The sequence below is a fragment of the Odocoileus virginianus genome, chromosome 6 (genome assembly GCF_023699985.2).
Source record: "Odocoileus virginianus isolate 20LAN1187 ecotype Illinois chromosome 6, Ovbor_1.2, whole genome shotgun sequence".
In the NCBI taxonomy this organism is placed as follows: domain Eukaryota; kingdom Metazoa; phylum Chordata; class Mammalia; order Artiodactyla; family Cervidae; genus Odocoileus; species Odocoileus virginianus.
In genome coordinates this window covers 39,522,886-39,539,106 of record NC_069679.1, presented here as the reverse complement: position 1 = coordinate 39,539,106, position 16,221 = coordinate 39,522,886, and the positions used below count along the sequence as shown (strand labels likewise).

Here is a 16,221-nt window from a genome sequence, read left to right as displayed (position 1 = left end):
AAGTGAAATAATCCATTTGCAGCAACATAAATGAACCCTGAGATTATCATACTAAGTTAACTCAGACAGAGAAAGGCAAATATCATATGATATCACTTACATGTGACATAATACAAATGAACTTGTTTACAAAACAGAAACAAGCTCACAGACTTAAGAGACACGCTTATGGTTATCAAAAGGGAATGGTGGAAGGAAGGTATAAATTTAGAGTTTATAACTGAATCACTTTCCTATACACCTGAAACTAACACATTGTAGCTCAACTATAATATAAAATATACATTTAAAGAAATAAAGAAATTATGGTATCTATACACAGTGTCAGAAAAAGAGAATGAAATCTTGTCACTTATGGCAGGGATGGAACTTGGCATGATACTAAGTGAATTAAAAGTCAGAGAGGAAGAAAATACCAAATGCTCTGTCTTGTTTGTGCAATCTATAAAACAAACAAACAAAAAAACCCAAGTGCACAGATACAGACAGACTGACAGTTGCCAGAGGTGAAGGGAGTCAAAAAAATGCAACTGCAAAACAACAGAAATTTTGAATCATATTCAAAAGGCAGACCTTATAATACACACTTGTACATGTTTATGCATGCATGTATGCCACAACACCTCAGTTGTATCCAACTCTTTGGACTATGGACTGTAACCCACCAGGCTCCTCTGTCCATGGGATTTGCCAGGCAAGAATACTGGAGTGGGTTGCCATGCCTTCCTCCAGGGGATCTTCCTGACTCAGGGATCAAACCAGTGTCTTTTATGTCTCCTGCACTGGCAGGCAGGTTCTTTATCATTAGCACCACCTGGGAAGCCCATACATATTTATACATATGCTAAAAATACATATGAAGACCTACAAGACTTTCTAAAACTAACACTCATAAAAGATGTCTTTTTCATTAAAGGGGACTGGAATGCAAAAGTAGAAGTAAAGAAACACCTGGAGTAACAGGCAAGTTTGGCCTTGCAGTATGGGATGTAGCAGGGCAAAGGCTAATAGAGTTTTGCCAAGAGAACGCACTGGCCATAGCAAACACTCTCTTCCAGCAACACAAGAGACAACTCTACACATGGACATCACCAGATGGTCAATACTGAAATCAGACTGATTATATTCTTTGCAGCCAAAGATGGAGAAGTTCTACACAGTCAGCAAAAACAATACTGGGAGCTGATTGTGGCTCAGATCATGAACACCTTATTGCCAAATTCAGACTTAAATTGAAGAAAGTAGGGAAAACCACTAGACCATTCAGGTATGACCTAAATCAAATCCCTTATGATTTTACAGTGGAAGTGAAAAAGAGAGTCAAGGGATTAGATGTGATAGATAGAGTGCCTGAAGAACTATGGATAGAGGTTTGTGACACTGTTCAGGAGACAGGGATCAAGACCATCCCCAAGAAAAAGAAATGCAAAAAAGCAAAATGGCTGTCAAAGGAGGCCTTACAAATAGCTGTGAAAAGAAGAGAAGTGAAAAGCAAAGGAGAAAAGGAAAGATATACCCATTTGAATGAAGAGTTGCAAAGAATAGCAAGGAGAGATAAGAAAGCTTTCCTCAGTGATCGATGCAAAGAAATATAGGAAAGTAATAGAAAAGAAGAGAAGCAAAAAGCAAACGAGAAAAGGAAGGATATACCCATTTGAATGCATAAGAAAGCCTTCCTCAGTCATCAATGCAAAGAAAGAGAAAAACAATAGAATGGGAAAGACTAGAGATCTCTTCTAGGAAATCAGGGATACCAAGGGAACATTTCATGCAAAGATGGGTTCATTAAAGGACAGAAATGGTATGGACCGCAGAAGCAGAAGATATTAAGAAGAGGTGGCAAGAATACACAGAAGAACTGTACAAAAAAGATCTTCATGACCCAGATCATCACAATGGTATTATCACTCACCTAGAGCCAGACATCTTGGAATGCAAAGTCAAGTGGGCCTTAGGAAGCATCACTATGAACAAAGCTAGTGGAGGTGATGGAATTCCAGTTGAGCGATTTCAAACCCTAAAAGATTATGCTGTGAAAGTGCTGCACTAAATATGCCAGCAAATTTGGAAAACTCAGCAGTGGCCACAGGACTGGAAAAGGTCAGTTTTCATTCCAATTCCTAAGAAAGGCAATGCCAAAGAATGCTCAAACTACTGCACAGTTGTACTCATCTCACATGCTAGTAAAGTAATGCTCAAAATTCTTCAAGCCAGGCTTCAAAAGTACATGAACCGTGAACTTCCAGATGTTCAAGCTGGATTTAGAAAAGGCAGAGGAACCAGAGATCAAATTGCCAACATCTGCTGGATCATCAAAAAAGCGAGTTTCAGAAAAACATCTACTTCTATTTACTGACTATGCCAAAGCCTTTGAGTGTGTGGATTACAACAAACTGGAAAATTCTGAAAGAGATGGGAATACCAGACCACCTGACCTGCCTCCTGAGAAATCTGTATATGGATCAAGAAGCAACAGTTAGAACCTGACATGGAACAACAGACTGGTTCCAAATAGGGGAAGGAGTACGTCAAGGCTGTATATTGTCACCCTGCTTATTTAACTTATATGCAGAGTACATCATGAGAAAACGCTGGGCTGGAAGAAGCACAAGCTGGAATCAAGATTGCCCGGAGAAATATCAATAACCTCAGCTATGCAGATGACACCACCCTTATGGCAGAAAGTGAAGAAGAACTAAAGAGCCTCTTGATGAAAGTGAAAGAGAGTGAAAAAGTTGGCTTAAAACTCAACATTCAGAAAACTAAGACCATGGCATCTGGTCCCATCACTTCACGGCAAACAGATGGCGAAACAGGGAAAGATTTTATGGGGGCTCCAAAAATCACTGCAGGTGGTGACTGCAGCCATGAAATTAAAAGACACTTACTCCTTGGAAGAAAAGTTATGACCAACCTAGACAGCATATTAAAATGCAGATGCGTTACTTTGCCAACATAGGTCCATCTGGTAATAGCTATGGCTTTTCCAGTAGTCATGTACGGATGTGAGAGTTGGACTATAAAGAAAGCTGAGTGCCTAAGAATTGATGCTTTTGAACTGAGGTGTTGGAGAAGACTCTTGAGAGTCCCTTGGACTGCAAGGAGATCCAACCAGTCCATCCTAAAGGAAATCAGTCCTGAATGTTCATTGGAAGGACTCATGCTGAAGCTGAAACTCCAATACTCTGGCCACCTGATGGGAAGAACTGACTCATTTGACAAGACCCTGATGCTGGGAAAGAAAGAAGGCAGGAGAAGGGGACGACAGAGGATGAGATGTTAGACGGCATCACCGACTCAATGGACATGAGTGTGAGTAGGCTCCAGGAGTTGGTGATGGACAGGGAGGCCTGGTGTGCTGCAGTCCAAGGGGTTGCAAAGAGTCGGACATGACTGACTGACTGAACTGAACTGAAAAATACATAATGAGTTAAATGTTAAATTAAATTGAGCTGATCAGAGAACATATGAATTGGTATTCTGAAAACACTGAATTTATCAAAATACAATTAGGAGTTTTCAAAGTGATGTAACATATAGTTATGCCAAAAAAATAAATAGAAAGGCAACGTAGATGTTTTCTTTTTCTTGGTCACACTGAGGGATGCATGAGGGATCTTGTTTCCCTGACCAGAGATCAAACCCAGGCAGTGAAGTGTGGAGTCCTAATTACTGGACCACCAGGGAGCTCCCAACATACAGACTGCGAGAAAATATTTCCACATCATGTTATCTGATAAGGAGTTAATATTCCAATATATTAGGAGCTCACACACCTCAAGTGCAAAAAAGCAAAGTAACCTGATTAAAAAATGGACAGAGGATCAGAACAGACATTTTCCCAAAGATGACATACAGATGGCCAAAAACTACTCATGATTAATTACCAGGAAACTGCAAATCAAACACACAATGACATATCACCTCACACTCATCAGCATGGCTATAATCAGAAAGACAAGAAATAAGTATTTATTTCTGAGGATGCAGAGAAAAAGGAATCACTGTGCAATGTTGGTGGGAATGTAAACTGGTACAACAAATATGGAAAACTGTATATAGGTTCCTCAAAATATTAAAAATAGAATTATCATATAACTCAACAATTCCACTTTTGGGTATTTATCTGAAGGAAAAGGAAACACTAATTCAAAATGCTATATGCAAAGCACAACAGATGCACACACACACACAAATAACACAAACACAACACTAAAGACAGTCATCAAACCACAGGAGAATCAATGATGAAGGAAAAAAAGAAGACTGTCAGAAACAAATCCAAAACAATTAAGAAAATGGCAAGAAGAACATACACATCAAAATAAAATGTAAATAGATTAATGCTCCAACTGAAAGACACAGACTGGCTGAATGGATACGAAAATAAGACCTGTATATATGCTGTCTATAAGTGATCTACTTCAGACTAGGGACACATATAGAAAGTGAGGGGACGGTAAAAGATACTCCATGCAAATGGAAATCAAGAGAAAGCTGGAGCAGCAACACTCCTATCAGACAAAACAGATTATTAAAAGAATCAAGGAAGGACACTACATAATGATCAAAGGATCAATCCAATAAGATATGAGAACTGTAAATATATATGCACCCAACATAGGAGCGCCTCAATACACAAGGCAAATGTTAACAGCCGTAAAAGGGGAAATTGACAGCAACACAGTAATAGTGTGGAACTTCAACACCACACTTTCATCAATGGACAGATCATCCAGACAGAAAATCAGTAAAGAAACACAGGTCTTAAATGATACCCTAAACCAAACTGACTTAACCTATACAGGACAACAGATCGATGGATGGCATCACCGACTCGATGGACACGAGTTTGAGTAAACTCCGAGTTTGTGATGGACAGGGAGGCCTGGTGTGCTGCAATTCATGGGGTCACAAAGAGTCGGACACGACTGAGCGACTGAATTGAACTGATACAGGACATTCCACCCAAAAGGAGAATACACTTTCTTCTCAAGTGCACATGGAACACTCTCCAGGATAGATCACATTTTGAGCCACAAATTGAGCCTTGGTAAATTTAAGAAAAATGAAATCATGTCAAGCATCTTTTCTGATCATAATGGTATGCAATTAGAAATAATTACAGGGGGAGGAAAAAAAACCTGTAAAAAACCCACAAATATGTGGAGGCTAGCTGATATGTTACTGAACAACCAATGGATCACTGAAGAAATGAAAGAACAAATTTTTTAAAAACTAAGAAATAAATGACAAAGAAAACATGATGATCCAATCTCCATGGGAAACAGCAAGAGTAGTTCTAAGAAGGAAGTTTATACCAATATAATTTTACCTCAGAAAACAAGAAAAATCTCAAATAACAACCTAATCTTACACCTAAAGCTATTAGAGAAAGAACAAACAAAACCCAAAGTTACTAGCAGGTAAGAAATCATAAAGATCAAAGCAGAAATAAATGAAATTGAGACAGAGAGAACAGAGAAAAGCAATGAAACAAAAAACTGGTTCTTTGGAAAGAAAAACAAAATTGACAAATCATTAGCTAGACTCATCAGGAAAGAAAAGAAGGCTCAAATAAATTAGAAATAAGAAAGCAAAAAGCTACAACCAACACCATGGAAATACAAAGGATTGTAAGAGACTATAAGCAACTATACACAAATAAAATGGACAACCTAGGAGAAATCGATAAATTCTTAGAAAGGTACAACCTTCCAAGACTAAACCAGAAAGAAACAGAAAATATGAGCAGACCAATCAGAAGTACTGAAACTGATTAAAGCAAGACTCCCAAGAAAAAAAAGTGCAGGCCCAGATGGCCTCACAGATGAATCTGTCTCTATCAAACATTTAGAGCAGAGTTAACACTTATCCTTCTACGGAGAGAAAGAAGAAAGTCAGTCGCTCAGTCGTGTCAGACTCGTTCCGATCTCATGGACTGTAACTTACCAGGCTCCTCTGTCCATGGAATTTTCCAGGCAAGAATGCTGGAGTGGGTTGCCATTTCCGTCTCCAGTCCTTCTACCACCCTTCTAAAACTCTTCCAAAAAGCTGCAGAGGGGGCTTCCTCGGTGGTTCAGTGGTTAAGAACCCACCTGCCAGTGCAGGGTCAGGTTCAATCCCCGGTCCGGGAAGATCCTTCCCACCACAGGGCAACTGAGCCAGTGTGCCACCACTACTAAGTCTGTGCCCACAGCCCATGCTCCGTGACAAGGGAAACCACGCAATGAGAAGGCCATGCACCGCAACTAGAGAGTAGCCCCTGTTTGCCACAACTGGAGAAAGCCTGCATATAGCAACGAAGACCCAGAGCAGCCAAAGACAAATAAATATGTGAATCTTAAAAAAAAAAAAAAATGCAAAGGAACATTCCCAAGCTCATTTTACAAGGCCACCATCACCCTGATACCAAACCAAAGATACCACAACAAAAGGAAATTACAGGCCAATATCACTGATGAACATACACCCAAGAGTCCTCAACACAACACTAGCAAACTGAATACAACAACACATTAAGAGGATCATACACCATGATCAAATGGGATTTTTCCCAGGGATGCAAGGGTTTTTTTAGCATTTGCAAATCAATGTGATATACCACATTAACAAATTGAAGAATAAAAGTCATATGATCACCTCACTGGATGAAGAAAACTCTCTTGACAAAACTCAACACACATTTATGATAAAAACTCTCCAGAAAGTGGGCAGAGTGGAAACCTACCTCAACATAATAAAGGCAATACATGACAAAGCCACAGCTAACATTACTCTCAACAGTGAAACATTGAAAGTATTTCCTCTAAGATCAGGAACAAAACAAGAATGTCCACGCTTGCTTCCAAAACTGTTGGATGAAAGTAGCAATCAGAGAAGAAAGAAAGAAGAGGAATTCAAACTGGAAAAGAAGTGTAACTACCACTGCAGATGACACGATACTACACATAGAAAACCCTAAAATGCTATCAGAAAACTACTAGGGCTCATCAGTGAATTTGGTAAAGTTAGACGATACACAAAGACATTTCTTACGTTCCTACACACTAACAACGAAAGAAAATAAAGAGAATTTAAGGGAAACAAAATCCCAGGACTTTGCTAGTGGTCCAGTGGTTAAGAATCCTCCTGCCAATGCAGGAGACATGGGTTCAATCCCTAATATGGGAACTAAGATCCCACATGACACAGGGCAACTAAACTAAGCCTACGTGCCACAACTACGGAAGCTTGTGAGCCCTAGAGCCTGTGCTGTGCAACGAGAAAAGTCATCACAATGAGAAGGCCCCGCACCACAACAAAGAGTAGTCCCTGCCCTCCACAACTAGAGAAAGCCCATGAGCAGCAATGAAGATCCAGTGCAGCCAAAAATAAATAAATAATAATAACCTCATTTATCATCACATCAAAAGGAGTAAAATTCCCAGAAGTAAAGCTACCTAAGAAGGCAAAAGACTTGTATTCTGAAAACTTTGTAAGATGCTGATGAAAGTAAGCAAAGATGATACAGATGGAGAGATATACCATGTTCTTGGAACAGAAGATTCAATATTATCAAAATTATTATACTACCCAGGGCAATCAACAGATTCAAAGCACTCCCTATCAAATTGCCAATGGCATCTTTCACAGAATCACAACAAAAAAGTTTACAATTTGTATGGAAACACAAAAGACCCTGAATAACCAAAGCAATCTTGAGAAAGAAAGACAGAGCTGGGGCAATCAGGCTCCCTGAATTTGGACTGTACTGCTCCCTGAATTTGGCACAAAAACAGAAATATAGAACAATGGAACAGGATAAAAGTCCAGAGAAAAAACCATGCACCCATAGTCAAGTAGTCTATGACAAAGCAGACAAAAACAGACAATGGAGGAAAGATGGTCTCTTCAGCAAGTGGTGCTGGGGTACCTCCCTGGTGGTCCAGTGGTTAAGAATCTGCCTTCCAACGCAGGGGACTGAGGTTTCATTCCTAGTGGGGGAACTAAGATCCCACATGCTGTGGAGTAACTAGGCCCACGCATCCACAGCTAGAGAGCCCCTGCACCAAAACTACTGGGCCTGCACGCTCTTGTGCCACAACAAAGACCTGGTGCAGCCAAAAAAAATTTCAAATACTCAAATATCTTAAAAAAAAAAAAGGTGGAGGGAGAGAGGGACTTCCTTGGCAGTGCAATGGATAGGAGTCCACCTGCCAATGCAGGAGGCATGCATTTGATCCCAGGTCAGGGAAGATTCCACATGCTTGGGAGCAACTAAGCTTGGGCACAACTACCGAGCCCAAGTGCTGCAGCTACTGAAGCCTGTGCACCTGCAGCCTGGGCTCCCCACCCAGAGAAGCCACTGCAGTGAGGAGGCCGTGCACCACAGCCAGAGCGGAGCCCCCGCTCTGCAACCGGACAGAAGCTGTGCAGCAACGGAGGCCCAGCGCAATCAAGACAGTGCAACCAAACATCAGTTACATATATAAATGACAGTAGTCTAAAAAAGGGGGCAGGGAGGGGGGGAGTGGTGCCGGGAAAACTGGACAGCTACATGTAAAAGAATGGAATCAGAATATTCTCAAACACCATACACACACAAAAAACACTCAGCATAAAGACCTAAATGTAAGTCTGCATACTACAAAACTCTTAGAGGAAAACATAGGCAGAATACTCTGACATAAATCACAGCAATATCTTTTGGGATTCACACCCTGCAGTGAAATGAAAACAAAAACAAACAAATGAGACCTAATTAAACTCAAAAGCTTTTCTACAAGAAAACCATAAACAAAACTAAAAGATAACCCACAGAATGGAAGAAAATATTTGCAAACAAAAAGACCAACGAGATTAATCTCCAAAATATACAAAGAGCTCATGCAGCTCAACATTAAAAAACCCAACCAACCCATTCAAAAAATGGGCAGATCTAAATGGATGTTTCTCCAAATATGACTTCCCTGGTACCTCAGTTGGTAAAGAGTCCATCTGCAATGGAGGAGATTGCCTGCAATACATGAGATGTGAGCTCAATCCCTGGGTTGGGAAGATCCCCCGGAGAAAAAAATGGCAACCCACTCTAGTATTCTTGCCTGGGAAATCCCATAGACAAAGAAGCCTGGCAGGCTGCAATCCATGTGGTTACAAGAGTGTGACATGATTTAGCAACTAAACCATCAGCACCAAACTGGACAGACAGAGGGCCAAGAAGCACAGGAAAAGATGCTTAAAATTGGAGAATTGCAGAACAAAGCTGAAATGAGGTATCACTCCACACCAGTCAGAACAGCTATCAGCAAAAAGATCTGGAAACAATAAATGCTACAGAAGGTGTGGAGAAAAGGAAACACTATCAGCACTGATGATGGGAAGGTAAATTAGTGTACCCATTATGGACAATAGTGTGGAGCTTCTTTTAAAAAAAAACAACTAAATACAAACTTACCATATGATCCAGTGCTCCCACTCCTATACATGCACCCCAATGTTCACTGGAGCTTTCCAGGTGGTGCAATGGTAAAGAACCTGCCTGCCAAACACAGGAGATGCAGTAGAAGTGCGCTTGATCCCTGGGTTGGGAAGAGCCCCTGGAGTAGAAAATGGCAATGCACCAATATTCTTGCCTGGAAAATCTCAGGGCCAAAGGAGCCTGGTCGGCTACAGTCCGTGGGGTCACACAGTAGGCACTCACACCATGTTCAGTGCAGCAGTATTTATTTACAATAGCTAAGACTGTCAGTCACCCAGTCATGTCTGACTCTGGGGCCCCATGGACTGTAGCTTGCCAGGCTTCTCTGTCCATGGAATTCTCCAGGCAAGAATACCAGAGTGGGTAGCCATTCCTTTCTCTAGGGGATCTTCTGGACCACGGGACCAAAGCCAAGATATGGAAGCAGCCCTAAATATAGATGTCGTAGGTATATACAATGGAATATTACACAGCCATAAAGAAAAATAATGTCTGCAGCCACATGGCTGGACCTAGAGACTGTCATACTATGTGAAGTAAATGAGACAAAGACAAATAACACATGATATCACTTCTATGGGGAATCGACAAAAATGGTACAAATGAACTTATTTTCAAAACAGAAACAGAGTCACAGATGTGGAAAACAAACCAGTTACCAGGGGGATGAGGGAGAGTGATATACTAGGAGATGAAGATTGACATATACACACTATCGTACATAAAACTGCTAACAGTGCACATTTCACTGTCTTTTTTTAAGTTAAGAGAAAAGATATTTCAGATGAGCTAAATAAACCTCTGGAGATAAATGAGCAGCATAACTAATTTAGTCATTGCTGTCTGTCATCTTTAGACAACAGGCAATAGCTTCATCTTACATTTTGTATTTCTTTGCATTGTGATGGTTTTGCATGTTAATAAAAATGAAGAAGCACTGCAGGTGTTTTAGTATTTGTTGTATAGAAAATAAAACTTTTTAAATTAAAAAATAAAAAAGTAAAAAAAAAACTGATAATAACAACCTGCTGTAAAGTACAGGGAACTCTATTCATATTCAGTAATGACCTACACGAGAAAAGAAATCTTAAAAAAAAAGTAGATATGTGTATAACCTATTTACTGTACACCTGAAACTAACACAACTATATCAACTATATCCCAATTTAAAAAAAAAACACAAAAATATATATTCTTCCACTGCAGCATTATTTACAACAGTCAAGACACAGAAACAACCAGAATGTCCATTCATGGATAAATCAATAAAAAAAGGCTTGCTATATATAATGGGATGATGATTCAGACACTTAGAAAAGTGAAATCTTGCCATCTGAGTCAATGTGAAATGGGCTTTGAGGGCACTGCTGCTGCTAAGTCGCTTCAGTCGTGTCCGATTCCGTGCGACCCTATAGACGGCAGCCCACCAGGCTCCCCCAGCCCTGGGATTCTCCAGGCAAAAATACTGGAGTGGGTTGCCATTTTACACCAAGTCAAATAAATTAAACCGAGTCAAATTAATTAGAGCAAGACAAATACCATATGGTCTCACTTACATGTGGAAACCAAGAAACAAAAGAAAATTAAGCTCATAGAAGATTAGGGGTAAGAGAAAAGGATGGATGAAACTAGAAACTTCTATATAAACATAAATCATAAAATTATAAATTAATAAAATTTAATTATAAAATACATCGCAGGGATATAAGGTACAGCATGATGACTAGAGTTAATAATATTGTATTGCATATTTGGAAGTTACTAAGACAGATCTTAATCCTTCATAAAAACTTTTTTTTTGCAACCATGGTGACGGATGCTAACTAGACTTACTGGGTTGATCATTTTGCAATATGTACAAACATCGAATCATTTTGCACACCTGAAACTCATGTAGTTATATGCCTATTATACCTCAAAAAATAGTTTTACCAATAATTAAACATTTGTTAAAATTACTTGCTTTAATAGTCTCAAATTCCCAAAAATTGCTTGTGAGATGTTCTAGATGTAGTTTGAGCCACATAATTTTAGTACTACTCCATTTTGCAGTTTAGGAAAAAAAGTAGAAGGCTTCACGTTCGGAAGTAACCCGACAGTGCTAGTCTTTCTTGAGCAAACCATCCAGTTTAAATTCACTCTAGCACGAATTCACAAGGTGTTTGAAAGCAGGATTCAAGTGACCGAAGACACAAGAAAAAGACATTTAAAGAAAGCGACCCCTCGATATCGGGGGGTGGGTGGGAACCACCCTGTAAGCTTTAAGACATTCACCTGGCTAAAAATACGGTGCTAGGCTGAGGACCTTTCTCCCAAACCCGCGTATCCCCTGGACTGTTTACTTGGCACCCGGTGGACAACAAGCCTGGCCGCCTCCCTTTTCTTCCCATCCCAGGAGCGCCGCGGGGCCATCCAGACATCGAGATCGGTAACGGGCCAGGCCGAAAAGGCCCTCCCAGAAGACCGAGTCGACATAACGCCTGCTCTGGAGAGTTGCAGGGAGTGCGGGCTGGTTCACCCAGTACCTGGGGAATAGGCGCTTCCCGCCTCGGAGCGGACAGACGTGGCGCAGCCGGCAGTTCAGTCAAAGGTACCTACTTCCCCGACCACCTCTCCCGCCGCAGCCGAGATCGCAGAGGTGGGCCAACGACCCGGAAGCGCTCGCAGAACCTGGAAGTGACAACACAAGGGTGGGCCGAGAAGCCCCGCCCCTTCTCGCGCCCGCCATCCACTCACGCCTGAGAAGGCGGGGGTGCGGAGAGAGGAGCGTGGAGCGGCAGTTTTCAAGCTTACACCGCTCAGGTTCACTACGTAATGAGTAAGAGAATTATAACTTTACAGGCTGTTCTTCACTATTAGAAAATCTAAGGCAGTCACATTTAATGCCCGCAGTGTGTTTAGCGTAATACTGTTGAAGACCCTGTAAAGTGAAGACAAACTCTTAAATAAGTTTATAGCAAGAATGTCTTAATTCAAAACAGTGCGGCAATTAACTAAACCCAGCAAGCGCTTGGTTTGTGAACCGTGTAGTATTTTGATTTGGGAGAATCTGTATTTAAAACCTGTGCCTAATACAAGACAAATACTTAAATATGTATTCGCATTGTGTAATCTCAAGTGGTATCCTAACTGTGGAACAAAGGAAGCAGGAACGTGCACAGCTGTTTGCCGCTAAGCAGCTGAACAGTGAAGAGAGGAGTAAATGCAAAACAAGGGCTACCATCTGGAACCTCTGAGCAGGTCCACAGAGTAAACAGGTTATTATTTATGCTATGTTTTCAGCCACTTAGTGAACTGATTTCACTAGTGGATTCCTCATGACTGAACTAATTCCAAACTATGAAATACAAAGTGTGATTATAGTTAAGATAATGTTTAAAACTAAAGCAGGATGAATTCTTCACCCTTCTGAATAGGAAGCAGCACCCAAACTACAGAAACAAGAGTGAAGGTCTAAAACTATTTGAAAAGCTTGCAAGATAAACTTTGTAAAAATTATGTAGTGAACTGGGAGACAGAAAAATGTGATAAAATGAGTCAAAAACAAACTTTACAATTAATTTATTTAAATTCATTAATGTTGCAAAAATATGATGTGCAACAAATCAGGACACAAGTTATTGTATTCCTAACAAGTCAAAGAAAATATTACATCTTAGTATCAATAAATCAAGACCAACCCTAGTATTTCTTACAGGGACCAACCACATCAACATCTTGCACACAGTTTTTAGAAGTGAATCTCTCTCACTGTAAAAGGAGAGCACTAGGCTACACATTATGTGAATAGTGGTAAAATGATCACAGTAGGTTAATTGTGTCTAAATGACAGCATGTGAACGTATAGTAAGAAAAATGTTTGAATTCTTGAAATACACATATCAAAGTGCATTAGTGTCTAATGAATTCTGAATTGTGTTTCATGAGTCCCAAGGTCTGTGCAAGTCAGTGCCCTGAACATCACAAATATTTACTAGCTAGTTTATGTAAATAAAACTGTTTAAGGGGCATAACTTTAGAAAATTCAAATACAAAAAGTGCAGTGGAGTAGCTAATTAACATTACTTTCCAAGTTCCTCCTTAGCTAAACTGAATGTGAAAATGTATCAAAATTTCAAAATGCAAATATTTTAACCTCTTGCAGAATGTCTTATAAAGCAGAACTAGCTATCTGAAAGAGATAATAATTCTTTAGTAACATGAAAGCACTAAACCTTTGATTTTCTTCTGTTGTATGATGTATTAAGTGCTTTATGTAGACTTTCCATAGCATTTTTAAAGTAGTTCTCAAAACATAAGAAATTAGGTAGATCTACCATATACAGCCGCAGCAAAGTAACAGTTCTCTTCAGATTTTAGTGTCATTCCTTGTCGGTCAACACATTAGTTTCAATTACCATTTAAAACTTCAAAGGAAAGTTACATTACTAGGACTCATCACTGATCTGATTCTAATTTATTCAGAATCTTGGGGTAGGAAGAGAAGGGTGAAAGGCTCCCCATGTAATTCTTCTTTACTATCACAACACTAATAATCTCCCACTTCTCTTACCCAGCTGACCTTCTCATGCAAGCATGCAAGTCTAAGTCCTTAACTTTCTGCCAGCAACTCAAATTCCACAATCCCTATTTCCAACAGAGTACTTGGTCTAACTTTTAAGTGCATTAGTTCTTCTAGATATCCCACCCTTCTGAGATCTGTGATCCATTTCTCAAATATCTATACGGGATAAGAAAAAACATAAGGCATGAAGAAACAGAATGGGGCAGCCATTATCTATCTATTTTCAGTCTTATCTCCTCCTCCTCCTGATTGACCAATGTTAGCAGTTCTCCACATATAACATGGGGCAAAGGATGAAACTACGGTCACCTTATATACCACCTTTCCAATCTCATTAGGAAGCTGGACTGTTCTACTTGATAATCCTAATGCTAATTTATCTGTCAACTGAAGAAATCTAAAAAGCCACTTCTGTATTAATTCAAACACTTTCAAATTCCCTGAGCACTCACATGACAACAGCCAGAGTAACAGAGTCATTTACAAGAAGGCTCTATTAAAAAAGTGGATTCCTTACCTTTTTAAGTTCTGTAATTGAAGCTGAAAGACAGTCTAGCTACCTATATAAACCTATCAATCAACAAATTTCAATATTCAGTATAATTACTAAATAATGATGTCCATTTTGGAACAATACATTAAATGTTTACCAGCCATGAAATGTCAAAAGTAACCTCTCCCAAACCCTACATTTTAATCTGAGCATTGTAATTGCCAACATTCCCTATTTAAACTTGCTTCTGTGTGAAAAGACAAAGAAAGCAGAAGGAAATATGCATTCTCATTGGAGGTACTACCAGCCTTCACACCCTTCACTCCATAGACTCCTTATTCATGTAGTCTGTATGCAGCCTGCAATATTCTGTAAATTCCTGCTTGATACAAAAAACGGTACCAACAGCTGCCATATATAGTACTTCCCTTAACAAGGACACATTCAGTGGAATCTTAGATAACAACTAACTTTATCCCTAGGCCCTACTTAGAATCATGTTTCTTTACATATTCTCCCACCCCCAGTTAAAAAGACTAGTAAGCTTAAATTGTGGGATCAATATATTGACTACCCTTGGTGCTAATAAGGAGTATGTCCAAGAAGAAACACAAATTACTTTATGAGAAACTTTTGACAAAAAAAAGACACTCTGAACTCAAACACAACAAAAAATAGTGACAGAAGCATCAAATTAAACAAGTTAAATCCATGATCCCAGCAGAAAGATAAAACACAATTATATCTATTTACCTTAGTAATGGAAAATTAAAATTGAATGATACAGGGAAAATGTCACATAACTACTAATGTCATATAATCACATTACAATTTATAAATAACAAATTTAATAAATACTTTTCCTCTAGCCTTTCTTATGATCTTCAGTCTCATAGTTATGAAACATTATGGGGCATGTCCCTGGACCAGATTCCAATAAGGTATAGGTTAGAACAGGCATTCTTTTAAATCTAATGATTGATAGCACACCCCTGTGCTTGTATCACATTCCCTCTGAATTTTAATGTTCTAATAGAATGTAGGCTACCTCTACTTCAAAAAAAAAAAAAAAAAAAGTAGGAATATGCACCACTTTTGCAACAAGTTGTATCTATAGTCAGGAACAATGCTTGTGAAAGCAAAAGTCAAAAAACAGTAACATGTTGAAACTGAAGAATTGGGTACTAAGTGGGGAGGAAAGTCACATATTAAAAAGCTCAGCCCAGTTTGAGACTACTTTTCAGATGAAAAAAATAATCACTTAAAGCACTCTACAAATATACACTCTAATCAAAAATAAATTCAGTATGATCCTTTATTCATAAGTCTCATATAATAAATTCAGAAGGAATGCCTAAATTGTTTGCATTGGCAACACAAAGTATTTCGAAGATCTGAGCAAGCAATACGGTTTTGGTTTTAGTCACTGTAATGACAATAGTTCAGGATCTGCCTACAGTTGCTGGATCCAAGTCAAGTCAGAAGGCTGCTGAGGGAAGAGTCTCATCCTGGGGATCCTCTAGCCTCTCCCAAAACAGGACTTGCGTTAGCGTGTCAAGTTTATGAGTGGGGAGGACAAAGAGTAAAGAAGATTCTCTTCTGTAATAGAAAAGTTTATACTGAAAACAGTAATGATAAAAGCCAATCTAGGATAGAATAAATCTTGAAGGTTTAGCTCTCAATGTCATTACTTTTCAAAAGTAA

The 16,221-nt window shown here is 39.3% G+C and overlaps 1 protein-coding gene and 1 non-coding gene across 8 annotated transcripts in view; one reads left to right on the top strand and one right to left on the bottom strand.

Moving 5' to 3' along the window:
- BNIP2 (BCL2 interacting protein 2) overlaps window positions 1-16,221 on the bottom strand; it is a 47,916-nt gene that overhangs the window by 10,316 nt on the left and 21,379 nt on the right. For 4 of the 7 annotated variants that reach the window (XM_070469204.1, XM_070469203.1, XM_070469206.1 and 1 more), the window contains one exon: window positions 13,006-16,116. In XM_070469204.1, coding sequence (XP_070325305.1) covers window positions 15,996-16,116 — 121 coding nt within the window. In that variant the 3' untranslated portion in view covers window positions 13,006-15,995. Of the gene's footprint in view, window positions 1-11,985; window positions 12,131-13,005; window positions 16,117-16,221 lie in introns of those variants that run through there. The other 3 variants (XM_070469207.1, XM_070469210.1, XM_070469209.1) reach the window with 2 other exon arrangements.
- Window positions 10,197-10,322, top strand: LOC139035787 (small nucleolar RNA SNORA19). Its single transcript, XR_011488499.1, has one exon. It is a non-coding gene; the product is annotated as a small nucleolar RNA SNORA19 (small nucleolar RNA).